The 13,717-nt window shown below is 43.6% G+C and overlaps 1 protein-coding gene across 10 annotated transcripts in view; it reads left to right on the top strand.

Moving 5' to 3' along the window:
- The window catches only part of tmcc1a (transmembrane and coiled-coil domain family 1a), a 39,165-nt gene extending 25,802 nt beyond the window's left edge, over window positions 1–13,363 (top strand). For 8 of the 10 annotated variants that reach the window (XM_046057082.1, XM_046057080.1, XM_046057075.1 and 5 more), the window contains 4 exons: window positions 6,562–6,819; window positions 7,002–7,693; window positions 9,154–9,289; window positions 10,916–13,363. In XM_046057082.1, coding sequence (XP_045913038.1) covers window positions 6,562–6,819; window positions 7,002–7,693; window positions 9,154–9,289; window positions 10,916–11,230 — 1,401 coding nt within the window. In that variant the 3' untranslated portion in view covers window positions 11,231–13,363. Of the gene's footprint in view, window positions 1–5,202; window positions 5,412–5,519; window positions 5,555–6,561; window positions 6,820–7,001; window positions 7,694–9,153; window positions 9,290–10,915 lie in introns of those variants that run through there. The other 2 variants (XM_046057084.1, XM_046057085.1) reach the window with 2 other exon arrangements.
- The last annotated feature ends 354 nt before the right edge of the window (window positions 13,364–13,717 follow it).

The raw sequence follows: 13,717 nt of genomic DNA, 5'->3' as shown, positions 1-13,717 counted from the left end.
GAAGACCCCCCCCCCCCCCCCCACACACACACACACACACACACACACACATACACATACACACACACCCCCTTCACAAAGCTTTCTCACAACCGCTCACTCCTTTGCTCCTTCTCTCGCTCTGTCTCCCTCTCACTGACAGCTCCTGGTGGGCTCTTTTTTTCCCCCTGTCTGCTCCCTCGCTCCCCTCACATCCGTCCTCTGGATCTCTGCCTCTCTTTTCTCCCTCTGAGGATTTTATCCCCGACGGACTCCTTGAACACTCAACTTCACAGTAAACTTTTACTTCTTTTAACCCTGCCTCCATCCACCCCAGTCTTCATCCGATTAACCGCCTCTGAGCGGTCACCCCAAACCAGCATCAGGCGGACTCTTTGCTCCAGAGGAGTCCTTGTTCTCCCACAAACGCATGCTGTCTGTGGGAGCTGTGCTTGGCAAAATGCATATGTGTGTCCCATAGGCTCTCTGCCGGTGTACTGCGCAGTGTGTGTTAGCACTGAAGCGTGGTCATGGGCTTTGAGGAGCGGCTGCTCTGTGAACCAGCAGCACAACACTTCTTAGGCTCTGCGACTACCAGTAGTCATGGTTTGTTTCTAGAGGGACTGAGCACTCTATGGTTTCTGGATATGCAATCAAGCCAACACTAGTTCCTAAGGGTCTCCACTTCCTTGCTGTCAAGTGCAGTCTTTGTCCAGGGAACTTGGAGTCAAGTGGACCTTGTTTGGGAGAAGTGTCCTGAGTGATGAGTGCTATCCCAGGGTTGCGCTCTTCCCTTCTCCACCGGCTGTGGTCGTCTCCAGAGAGACCCACAAACAGATAGACCAAACAAAATTCCAGTCCAAACCGTGCGCATGCGTCTCCACACCATGGAGGTCATCCTCAACCTGGTAACTGCTGAGACTCCACTTCCTACTCCCACCAGCGTGAGTCTTCACCTTTTGCATCATTTAGGTTTTGACTCATTCTGTTCACATGATTCAAGCATATTTCAATATTTTGTAATTAAATATAATGTTGTTTTGAAACCTTAAAAGGCATTTCAGAAACTTTGAAGCCACAAAATCTGATAGAAGACCAATCTCATGGTGTGAAAAAGATTTTGTATTGAAATCATAGGGATTTGTCAAGTCTTTGTTGTGATAGTGGGACCCTTGAAAAGCCTCTGTTTTTGTTATGTTATTTTTTTATGTTCTCTTTCTCCCCAGACCTGCACTCTAAGCTGATGTGTGTGTTTTTTTAACGTCAGCATAAAGGACTTTTCTCACACCCTCTGAATTCCTTAGGAAATGCACTGGCAAGCATTGGCTGTGTGTGTGCGCGCCTGTCTGTTGTGCATGATTATTAGTGCAACTTTGTGTTGTGTGCTAATTCACAAATGCATGTGTTGAGTAAACTTCCTCTTGTCAAGCATCACATGGAGTTATGTAATTTTCTGTATCTGGTGAATAGGGTTCATTGTTGCCACATTGGATCCCCTTAAAGGACACAAAAAAAAAAAATCTCTTTTGTGTTATTTTCAGCAGTGCTTAATTTGGCCTGCCTGGGTGGGAACTAAAGCCATGAGGAAATGAAAAATAGTTTAGGATTAGATATGGCACAGATTTGTCACGTGCGCTGATGTTTTTGATGACACACACCATGGACCCACAGGCACTTCACTGGCACTTCATCTCTGCCCTACCACACATCATCAGGCACAAAATTATACATTTTTAACTAAAAAACATCTGGATACATACTGTCATGTTGTGGCTATGACCACTTACTGATCCTTAGACTACAGGGTTAAAGATCAAACCAACTAATCAGGAGCGTGTAGTTCAGTCATTCACAGATGATAGGCTTCGATGTAAATGTAAAATGCTCCGTATTTGTATAGCGCCTTTCTAGTCTTTTCGACCACTCAAAGCGCTTTTACACTACATCTGCATTCACCAATTCACACACATTCATACACTGGCAGAACAGCCAGTTCAGTATCTTGTCCAAGGACACTTCAACATGTAGCTTGGGGAAACCGGGATTGAACTGCCAACCTTCTGATTAACAGCTAACCCGCTCTACCTCCTGAGCCACAGCCGCCCAATGTCTGCTGCGTGATGAGGTCAGGTATAAATGGAGAGAAGACGGCTGTAAAATGCATGAAGACTGTTTACAGGTGGACGGATCACAGAAATGACTTAGGCACAGCACTAAGTGTGCACCTAAAAGCCCTGTTTTCTATGTCCACCATGGATCTAAGGTCCTGTTTCTCATGTATATTGGACTCTGTAGATAAGATGGGTTGGAAACCCTGCTAAAACTCGGATGTGCCGAGACATATCAGCGCAGCACTTTTTCCATACTTCAGGGAATGCTGTAACAGGAGAGGTGTAGAGCAGAACAGATTCCCAGAAAGAAACCTGAAGTTACAGTATCATGGCAGAAGCACTCCTGCATGCTGGCATATGAAACTGCTGCTTCACAAGAAACACAAGCTGACCTCACAAGAAGCTCACAACCACTCTACAGGAATGCGAGGCATAATGACCAACAAGGTACTGTACTTTTGCACTCAAACACATAAATAGCAAAAACTTGACCTTGACCATAGGTAACTTAACAGTTTTTATGTAAACTAGAAAGAGGGTAAGATAATTTTCAGAAAAAAATGTTTATATCCAAAACAATCAAAGCTCAGCTCAGGTTTATGTCATGTTTACATTAAATACTGTGACCATAATATAGTCTAAAATGTAACAAATATTATGATTTCTTTTGTTTCATTCTTAAACATGTGGTATAAAAATACATACATCTTTAAACAATAAGCAGCAGGCAGATATGGGGTTCAAATACCACACGCCCTGACTTGGTTAGGCTATATTATATCAGCCAGTGTGTGACAAGAAGCTTCCACTGTTTGGCCATCAGAACATCTCGACATTAACTGAACCTGAACTCACCTTAGTCATCTGACAAAACAACAAACAGATTAAACAGGACGTAGTGGAGAAGAGAACATGGAATGGAATGAGTGAAGCTACGGGGCTGAGAGAAAAGAGAACTGAGAGATTACCCCCAAATAATAGGAAAGGGTCTTATGACAGCATTAGCCCATTTTCTGCTCTATCACCTACATTGAACAGAATGGAATTTGGGGTAGATGTGTGTGCTGTGTGACTGGGAGAGAGATTGAGATGGGGCTGTACAAGATATGTTTGATGCATATCTAACAACATTAGCCCGGTAATGCTTTCTTAATGCCTATTTGTGTGAAACATATGGCCGTAGGTCTGAGTCTTTAGGTTTGGCTGGGCTTTTCCCAGGCCTCTCCTGGATCGAAGCTAAGTCAGGGTTGCCCTTGCACGGCTCTAACCAGCTTTATGTGGATCAGAGGCTGTTGCACAACCAGGCCCTCCGGCAGGTGGACCCAGTTTGGGACATGGGTGGAGTGAAAAGTGTGTGTGTGTGTGTGTGTGTGTGTGCGCGCGCGCATTTGTGCAAGAAACCATAGGATAGGGGACGGGTCCATGCAGACTCTTTTGTCTTTCTTACTGATAAAGCCTAATCAGAGTGGGATCAGACAGACCGGCAATTACACACATACACACTCAGCTTCCCCCATTAGGCTGCACAAGCTCCAGTGATGCAGTGCCTGTCACATTTTGCTTCAGTGCCTCAGCACAACATGTTTGGCTCTGTTAACCCTGGGAAATTAGCCTAATCCTTCAGCTCACCATCTTTAATTACAAGCATGATTAGTTACAGAAAAAGTTGACCATTTGGGGATGACACTGATCGTACAGACAATTTATTCGGTAACTGGAACTCTTTATCAGCGTTGGTAAAGCTGGGGATGAAGCATTGCTTTGCTATGTGTGGTACCTGTGTGGTATGAGATCATGACTGTGCAGTGAGCGGTCATAGTAGAGAATGTATGAGCTGTCTGTGGAGCTGTAAAAGACGGTACACCCTTGTAAACCACCTTACTGACCAGCTGCGTGTGATTTTTTTTGCTTCCGTAACTGAAGAACTCTGCTGACACTGGATTTTTTTGATCAATGAAAGGGTGTTGATTTGGTACCAGTGTGTGCAGGTCCCTAGGCGCTCTTATCACAATATCTAAAACCTCTTTCTACTCTGAACTGCAGTGTGCTCCAGTTCAAAGGGTTCAGCTGACTCGTCCTTTGCCCCCTTTTTCTATATCTTTAGGCAGAGGACGCATATTTGATTATTCAGATAACTGAGTCATCGGCAAGATAAGAGCGGACTGTGAGATTGTCACATTTACTCCATGTAATGCTCATATGGATGCAATGGGCAGTTCATTCATGCTCACCCTCATAAAGCTATTAATAACGTTTTGTTTATAGCCAAGAACAGAGCAGGTGCGGCTCTGAAATCTCACTGGCCCAGCAGGCTATTCTAGTTCCTTGATTCATTCATTTGATCGCCTTGGCTGCCCATCAAGAGGATTTAGTAATGATTAGACTTAACTGTACACAACATTTGTTAGGTAAATTGACTTGTGGATGTAGGTCTTGCTCTATTTATCGCTGTTGTACAGTAATCAACAAAATGCAAACCATTCCATTTTAGAGCCAGATGAATAATCTGTATTGTTTCCCAGGACTCTGAAGAATGTTCATTTAACTCTGTGTGTGGGGGGGTGGGGGGTGTTAAGAGATGTGAGACTGGTTTTTCTTGCCCTCTAGTACTCTTCTCTATCGGCTTTCATTCATTTGTTTGCTGTTAAAAGTGACATAGATTAATGATAATTCCTTGGTAATAATTAGTTGCACTTCTTGTACAACAATGCTGTACTGTACATACAGTACATAATAACAATCTAACCTCCTAGCTGTATGAAGCTGTAAGTTTATTAAATAACTGTTTAGCTTGATATATTTTTTGGAATACCTCTGTTTTAGGCTGCTGTACATTTGTCACACTGTAAGATCCGTCTGTCCACATACCAATAAAGTTGCATCGGTTAGTAAGCGTTGTGGTAGTATTATTTTAGTCAGTGTTGTTGGTCTGTCAGTGAACCTAATACAGTAAAGAAAAAATAAATAAATAAAAAGTCCCTGACTGGGTAGCTATTTCTGCTCTTAGCGAGGATGATTGACGGCTGCCTGCCGTGCTGCTTAGAGGATGATGTCATCCCTCGGGGGTGACAGGACGGACGGAGGGAGGGGGCGGGGCTTCTCCGCACCGCCCAGTTGACAGAGTTTCAGGTGCGCTTCAACTTTCACAACAAGCCCGGCGAGTCGCAGCGATAGGAGGAGAAACTTCAAGGAGTCGGCGCATGGTTTTCACAGGCTAGGGTTTTGCTTTACGAAAGTGTCAGGACAGATGAAAATAAACAGCTCGCCCTCATTTTGTGGACAATGCACTGGGAACAATTTCTCCGTTTAACGAATGGAAAGGTGAGACGATTCTGTTGAGGTCGCTTTTGTGACAAAAGATGTCTTATAAAAGAGAGCTAGTTGATCTCGAGTTTTGGTTTACACCCGGATGTGGTGCGGTTTGTGTTGTTGACTGTGGTGTCTGTCATCAGTTAGTCATGCAGGTGAGCCTCTGGTGTTTTTCGATTTTACCTGTTAGGAGTGACGGTAATGGCAAGCCTATTTAAAGGCTGAGTAATGTGTGAGTGGTGGATGACAAGGTCAATAAATCACGCTTCTTTCCTCTGCTATTCGTTTTTCTGGGTGGCTTCTGAGCCCCCGTGGTGTGCTGTCAGGTTCAGCTGCTTATGTTGTGTCCATGCTCAGTGATGAGAAGAATATTTTGTCCACAATCCCCCACCCCCCGAAGCACACAGCTCCAGCAGTAGTGCAGTGTTCTTCCCCTGAGGTGTTTGAGGAAATGAATCACATCGACTTGCCTGTGATTGAAGGTGCTAGTAAGTTCACCGTTTTGTCATGTCGAGTTTATCTAGTTTTAGGTAAACACAGGAAAAACCCAATTTAGATAGTGTCTATTTTTACACAAATGCTTTGTGTCTTATTGACAAAAACCAGGCATACCTGAAAAAGCAACAGAGGCCAATATTCTTAATCTGCAAAACTGTTGTAAACAAAAACCTAATATCCTGCCTGTCTTGTCCTATATCATCGCTCCCTGAACAAACAAAAAATTACATTAGTCTAATTTTCATTCTGTTCTTGCCTGTTTATCCAGAGAAAAGGAGACTTGCGGATAGCTCTGGCTACCCACCTGAAAGTATTAGGTTTTGTGTAGATGTGCTGACAGTTATGAAAGTTTTTTCTTCCATTTTCTTTTCTTTGTAAATGTAATGAAAAAAAATGTCTTCCTCTTCAGAGAAACTGACCGCGAGTGGTCTTTTCAACTGACTCAATTTGCCTTCTTTCCAGGCGACTGGCTGCAAAAATGCAGAAGCCTCTGTTTTTAGTGCGTGTCAGCAAAATAACTAAGAACTCTTAATATGCAAGTCACACTTTTTCTTTCCTTCTCTTCCCCTCCTTTTTCTATTTTCCTCTTTATTCCTTAATTTCTTCCCTGACCCTTTACCTTCCCCAAATCTCCCTCTCTTCTTTTCTCAACACCACACTTCAGATCGACCGGCTGGAGGTGAGCGGGCTGGGCCAAACACCCCTGGCTGTTTCATGTGGAGCAGACGGTTCATTCCCAGGAGGTGAGGATGGCACCCCAGACCCTCAGCGCACTAAGCAGGCAATCGCCCAGCTGCAGCAGAAAATCCTCAAGCTCACAGAGCAGATTAAGATCGAGCAGACAGCCAGGGATGACAACGTTGCCGAGTACCTGAAACTGGCTAACAATGCTGACAAACAGCAAAGCACACGCATCAAACAGGTAAAATATAAAACTACTAGTAATGCTGGTAAGCTGATGTGCATTAACACTAAACCTGTTTGTTCAGTTTGTTTGTCCCTAGGGGTAGGGAGGGAGCTTACTTTATGTATTAAGGTGGAGTGGATTATTACAGTGTAATGTTTATTCCCCTCACTAAAGACAACCTGTTCTGTGGCTGTCAGGTGTTTGAGAAGAAGAACCAGAAGTCGGCGCAGACCATCCAACAGCTGCAAAGGAAACTGGAACACTACCACCGGAAGCTGCGGGAAGTGGAGCACAATGGTATCCCACGCCAGCCCAAGGATGTTCTGCGGGACATGCAGCAGGGCCTTAAGGACGTTGGCGCCAAGGTCACTGGCTTCAGTGAAGGTGTGGTGGACAGCGTGAAGGGAGGCCTCTCCAGCTTCTCCCAGGCCACTCACTCTGCTGCCGGGGCTGTCGTCTCCAAACCCCGGGAGATTGCCTCGCTCTTTCGCAACAAATTTGGCAGCGCTGACAACATCCCCTCACTCAAAGACTCTCTGGACGACCCCTCGGTGGAAGAATGCGTGACAGGGGCTGGTGGCCGTTCACTGGGCCATGCTGGGCATCACCTCCAGCCCAGTCCCAAGTATGGTAGTGAGGACGACTGCTCTAGTGCTACATCAGGCTCAGCAGGGGCCAACAGCACCACGGGAGCCCCTGGAGGTCCCCCCAGTTCTAAGGGCAACACACTGGAGAGGAGCCAGAGCTCCAGCCTGGACATGCTGCTGCAGGAGGTGCAGGAGCTGAGGGAGGGCCAGGCAAGGCTCGAAGAGAGCCTTGATGGCTTGAAGAGCCACTATCAGAGAGACTACACAGTCGTTATGCAAGCACTGCAGGAGGAGCGCTTTAGGTACAGAGAGAAAAGAGAACATACAAGAATGTTTGCATCACACACGCCTGAAGCCTTTCCAATTTAGCACAAGAAATTCCCTAAAAGCCCAACAGCGCATAATCAGGAAGATCTACTATGTTTGGAAACATACTCTTCAAACACATACAGATGATTAATTTCTGTGTGTTGCTATATCATCCCGGGCAACATTCACCCTGTTTATGCTCTGGAGACCTCTTTTATCAAAGCTAACACAGTTGATAAAACAAAACCTTGACCTGGACCTCCTCTCCATAAACACGTAAAGCCTGCATAATGGTGCCACTCATGTACTCGCTCACAAAGCATAAGCACCACTGCCACATGCATTATGGAGATTTAAAGAGTAGTACTATTACAATAACTGTTGCCCAGACAAGTAGCTTTAGCATTTAGACTGAACTGTATATTGGAATGTTAATAGCCTCAGCACTGCATATAGGACAATGTAAGTGTTATTGTTTTAAGACAGCAGTTGACATTTACATTGAGCACTTCACATAAGTGACACATCTCCACACTTCACGCATCCTCTTAAGTGCATAGATCTTTGCCGTTATTTCAGCCCCTATCCCAGCTCCGCATATCTTGTCTCAGATGTCTCCGTGCAGCTCTTTTGTTTTGCTCTGTCTGTGGGCAGCTGGCCTTAAAAAACACACCCGCATTCCTCCAGACTGTTCTGACAAGAGGGCACAATGATTAAGAGGGCAGGATAATGGCAAGGGGGGGAGAAATAGTAAGCTACCATGGTGAAAGAAACATTAGCATTTTTCTCCCTAAAATGTCCATGTGAGTCCAGAACGGCATGTATGAATGACCACTAAGGAGCTCTTTTCAGCCTGCCCGCTGGGAATAATCATTCATATACTAATGATGTTGCTAAATAGCCCCTCAGAGAAACGCCTAAAATGGGAATTTCATAACAAGGCCTCCAAATAAGGATTATTTTTAATTGTTGATGAATGTAGAGCTGAAACAATTAACCAATCAACATCAATTCACTGGTTTCTGCTCCTCAGATGTGAACACTTGCTGGTTTTCTTACTTCTTTCTTAATATCTTTTTGCGCTTTGAAGACATCACCTCAGGCTCTAACTAACAAAATTCATTTCCAAAGAAAAAACTTCCACAGGTGCTGTCTCTTGTCCGTTCTTGACCTATGCTGTCCATCCAATTGTATGTGCTTGCCAAAATAAACAGCAGTATAGATCCCTCTCCTCCTGCTGGTTACCTCCCATTGGCCAGTCTCATTCCAATGACTCTGATTGGCCAGTAGGATCAGCAGATGAGTAAGCATGTCCTAATCTTGTCAGAGCAAGTCATCAGTTGAAATTAGGTTCCATGTGGTCAGATGCCTTCACGGTCTGTTTCTGCTAATTCATGCATGTGGTGGCTAATTATGCCCCAGACTCTCACACGTGTGTGTTTTCTTTGTTCAGGTGTGAACGTCTGGAGGAACAGCTGAACGACCTGACAGAACTTCACCAGAATGAGATCCTCAACCTCAAGCAGGAGCTGGCCAGCATGGAGGAAAAGATCGCCTACCAGTCGTATGAGAGAGCCAGAGACATACAGGTCCGTCTGCCAGACTGACGTCCAAGAGCACACCGCCCATGTCATAAATAAATGGCTGTAAAAAAATCAGCTCAATCGGAATTACATTTTCTCATTCTCTATAAAATTGGCAGCTTTAAAAAATGGCAGTCTGCTGTACAAATGACATGTCAGAAAGGGATGATGAGAAATATTAGAGGACAAAGCAAATTGTTCAATTAAATGGCCAGTTCTGGTTCTTACATCTGACAGGACGAGTCATTGAAAGCCATTGCAAAATACCTGATAAAGACACACAAGTAACATTTTCTATGGCTGCAGCAATGCACTTGCCCAAATTTAGCACTTATTTACTCATGTAGATACTTGAGTTGAAAGTATTATTGTCTTCTGACATTTCACTAAAGCAATAAGCCACTTAATGCAGAATTCAGTGGTCACTTTTTAACTTGTGATTTTTTAAACTGGCATATATTACAAGAAAAGAAAAAGGGTTAATAATTGTATTATTTTATTAAAACTGAATGCCATGAATTGTTATTGAATGTTTAATGTTATTTTGTCTTTGTGTTTGTCCATTTGTAGTGTATTGATTTTAAAATGCCCTTGTCAGAAGTCTACTTCCTTAATGTCACTTATTGACGTTACTAATCCCTTCTCCCTGGCTGGTCAGCCAACCTGCTCCCAACTTCTTAGGGTGCTCAGCAACTGCTACTGAATTTAACCCGGTGGCTCCTGTTAGGTAGAACAACAACAATGCCGAGGCAATTCTATTAACTATTAACTATATTAACTAATGTCAAAACAAGAGTGACAAAATGACAATTCCAATGATAAATATTTAATGTTTGTCATATAAATAATGTCACACGTCGCTGGTTTATATATCTGGTTTTCTGTAAATATTCTTATCATTATATCATAGTGTCTTAGCTATTTGGATGTCTTGCAAGGAAAAAGAACTAAAGAGAGCTCAGCCGCTTTAACCTACTGATGTATTTATTAGTAAGCTTATGTGGGCTGCTCAGACTAGAGGTCATTTTGTCAGTCTTAAATGAACTGAAAGTTTGAGGTGGACACACACCCTCCAACAGTTAAAGGCGTTATCTCATTGTGCATGTGGACGCCTTAAGCAGGAAGGTGAGATAGAGAATCCAGTCTGTCCATCGGCTTTTCTGATTTTTCTAAAGATAAGCATGACCTCTAGATGACTCACATTACTCCTGTCCTTTCTTCTTGTCTATGAGGCTTAGGTTTGTGTGTTTTCATGTGTGTGTGTGCTTGCTTGAAGTGTATTCACTGTTCAAGTTGCCCCTTGACTGCATTTCTTTTCCCCGGCAGCAGAGGGCATTAAAGGTCTATGAAATAAACAGTCAGTGTCCTGTAAAATGTAATGCAACAGCTAAAAATTCTACTTTAACAAAGATAGTAATGTCCCGGTTTGATAGATGCTGTCAGATGTTATGGTTTGCTGTGGTGTTGAACTGTCGTGCAATATGCTGGTGGTGCTTCTAATGTTTTGCCCAGCTCATTTAAAAACATGAAAAGGGGTTTCCTTATGTAAAGTGGCCACAGAGTGTATAGTATTTTAGTTGTTAAGTGTTTTCATGTTTGTGCTTTCTTTCCCCCTCTGCGTGTCCTCTGCAGGAGGCGTTGGAGGTGTGTCAGACCAGGATCTCTAAGATGGAGCTCCAGCAGCAACAACAGCAGGTTGTCCAGTTGGAGGGGCTGGAAAATGCCACAGCCCGCACCCTCCTGGGAAAACTTATCAACGTGCTGCTGGCCCTTATGGCTGTCCTTCTGGTCTTTGTCTCAACTGTCGCCAATTGTGTGGTACCTCTGATGAAGACACGCTCGCGCTCGCTCTCCACGCTCCTCTTCATCCTCCTGCTGGCTTTCTTGTGGCGGAACTGGGATGCCCTCTCGGGGTACACACACCGCGTTCTGCAGCCCCCGGGATGACCAGATTGAAGCCCATCTTGTTTTGTTGACACCACGCGATGTAACTGTAGCTGCAGTCGGGCGGGACGTTTAAAAGAGCATGACTGCCGTTAGGGTGGCTGTGTGACCGGGCCCTGAAAGTTCGGCTGGGCCCCTTCGGACACGGCATGGAAGGAAAAAGGGGAAGAAGCAGAATAAAAGTTGAGAACACTCATGATTGTGATTTAGGAAGGACGAGACTGTTTACATTTTTTGAAAATGAACTGCTGCTTTCACAGAATGCAACATTGTACTGTTTGTATCTTTTAGAGTTTAATCAATTCTAATGTATTATTTCTAATAATATTATTTTTATTTTCAATGTTATTTTATTCAGTACCATGTAGCATTATGCTCCTGTCACTCTACATGATGGGGAGTTTAGTCAGGAAAGTGGATTGGCTATTGGCACGAAAGGCCCAGTCTAATTGCAGGGACGTGCAAATGTGATAATGTGGTGGATTGCCTTTAGGAAGAGAACTCTTACCTAGCTGTGATTGGTAGATCTGAACCATGGATGAAAACCTTCCTGGGAGTTGCTCCTGTATTGCTGTGATGAAATTTGTTCAGACGGAACATTTTGAAGGACTGACCGTGACCTTTTGAGTGTCGTGATGACTAGACTGTTTGTGCTTCCTTATAATTTCTAATAGAAAAGATCACATGCTTTTACTTATTCCTTCTTTTTTTTTTTTTTTTTTTTTTAAAGTAAAACAAGAAAAATTGTGTTAAATAGGGGAGATTGACAGTGAAACCTAAAGACACAGTGGGCCGGCTTTAGAGGGAAAAGCTACAACGGGCTGGTCACCATAGAAGCAGCACATAAACACACAGAGAACATCTGGTTATTGTTAAGCGTCTGGCATATTTGCATAACATGTAAGCAATGCTGCATGTTCTCATTAGGAAATATTACATAGGAACCAATTTTGCTTTTAAAAGCAATGACACAAGACTATTGTCAAAGTAAAATCAATTTGCCAGGATAATTGCCTCCCCAGCCCCCCACCCTGCCATATTTGATGTGATCAGGTTTGGAAAAAAGAGACCACTGGTGCTTGTCCAGCTACTTCTCAGCTGTAACAGGAATACTGCTGCTTCATATCTACAGTGCAAGTCGTCTCCACTGCCATGCCAGTCAAAATGCACACTGCCTGTATGTGATAGAGTAACTATTCATCAGACATTCTCCCTTCATATTATCTCTGTACCTGTTCTTCTTTTTCTAAAAGTACACTGTCTTATGGTGTAATCACCTAGTGCCAAATCTTAGTCTACCCAGGGATGCCTGTGCACCCAAAGGGTTCAAGTTGAGAAGGAGAAAAAAAAGGGGAGGTTTCGCAGCAGATCTTGCTTCTTTTCAGAAATGTCATGAATGCCTTGCCTGGATGTCAAGGATGTATCTTTCTGGGAGACTTTTGCAAGGGAAAAACTTTAAGAGAAGTCACAATCTGAACATGAACTTGACTCCGGACCTTCAGTTGTGTTTCTTCACCTTGCTTCCATGAGTACAGTTTTTTGGCTCTGCATTTCTTATACTCTCTCTCTCTCTCTCCCTCTCTCTCCCTCCTTCTCATATAGGACACAAACAGACGACCTCGCACATTAAATAGTTAACCCTGCATTTCAAGCCGAGAAGCTGATTTCCTAACATAAGCAAGATCGTTTGAACCGTACAGATGCACTTTAGCACACTGCTTGATAACACATAGGTCAGGCTGAGACTTGAGAAAGTCTTGATAGAGCCTTCAAAAAGTTGTCACTCTTAGGACAGTAGAGTTGACTCAGGTCAGGATCATTGTCCTCCATGTCTTAAGATAAAACACAGAGAGGAATTCACTTCATTTGTTGGTAAAACATAGCTGAACTTGATTCCTCTCAATTTGACAATGCGATTAAAATGGCAGGAAGTAAGAATTGCAGTATGTAGATTTCTTGACTGGTTTCAGTTTTGCAATGGCAGGTGGTGCTGACAAGTTGGGAGTGAGCTTGCCTTTGACCTTAGCTTGACCTTGCAGTGACACCTATGCTGTATGGCTGTGTGTGCTAAAAAACTCCAGTGCCTTCTGATGTCCTTTTCTAAGTGTGGAATAAATAAAGTGCATTCCTGACATACTGATGAGCCATAGCCATTTCTTAAAAGTGACTTTTAAATTGAATGTCTGTGTGAGTTGTAACAGTCTACTTTGGGGATGTGTATTACTGCAGGATGGACTGACTCTTCACACATGTTCTGGTCTGAATCCCCTTTTAAAAAGTCACCTTGCAGATTTGTCATTTAACCACTAGATGGAGATCTTTTGCCTTGTATGTCCTTAGATGTTCTTTTTTTATTTATTTATTTTACCCTCATGGCTGTTTAGTTAAGTGTGAATGGTCTGTTGTGAGCAAGGTGGAGGTCTGAACACAAGGCGGTGTCACTCCTTATCAGGAAGGAAACAGGTTGGGTGGAAGGCCCTTTAACCCCAG

The sequence above is a fragment of the Micropterus dolomieu genome, linkage group LG08 (assembly GCF_021292245.1).
Source record: "Micropterus dolomieu isolate WLL.071019.BEF.003 ecotype Adirondacks linkage group LG08, ASM2129224v1, whole genome shotgun sequence".
Taxonomy (NCBI): Eukaryota; Metazoa; Chordata; class Actinopteri; order Centrarchiformes; family Centrarchidae; genus Micropterus; species Micropterus dolomieu.
The sequence above is the reverse complement of the archived record's forward strand: the minus strand, read 5'-3'. Positions and strand labels throughout refer to the sequence as shown.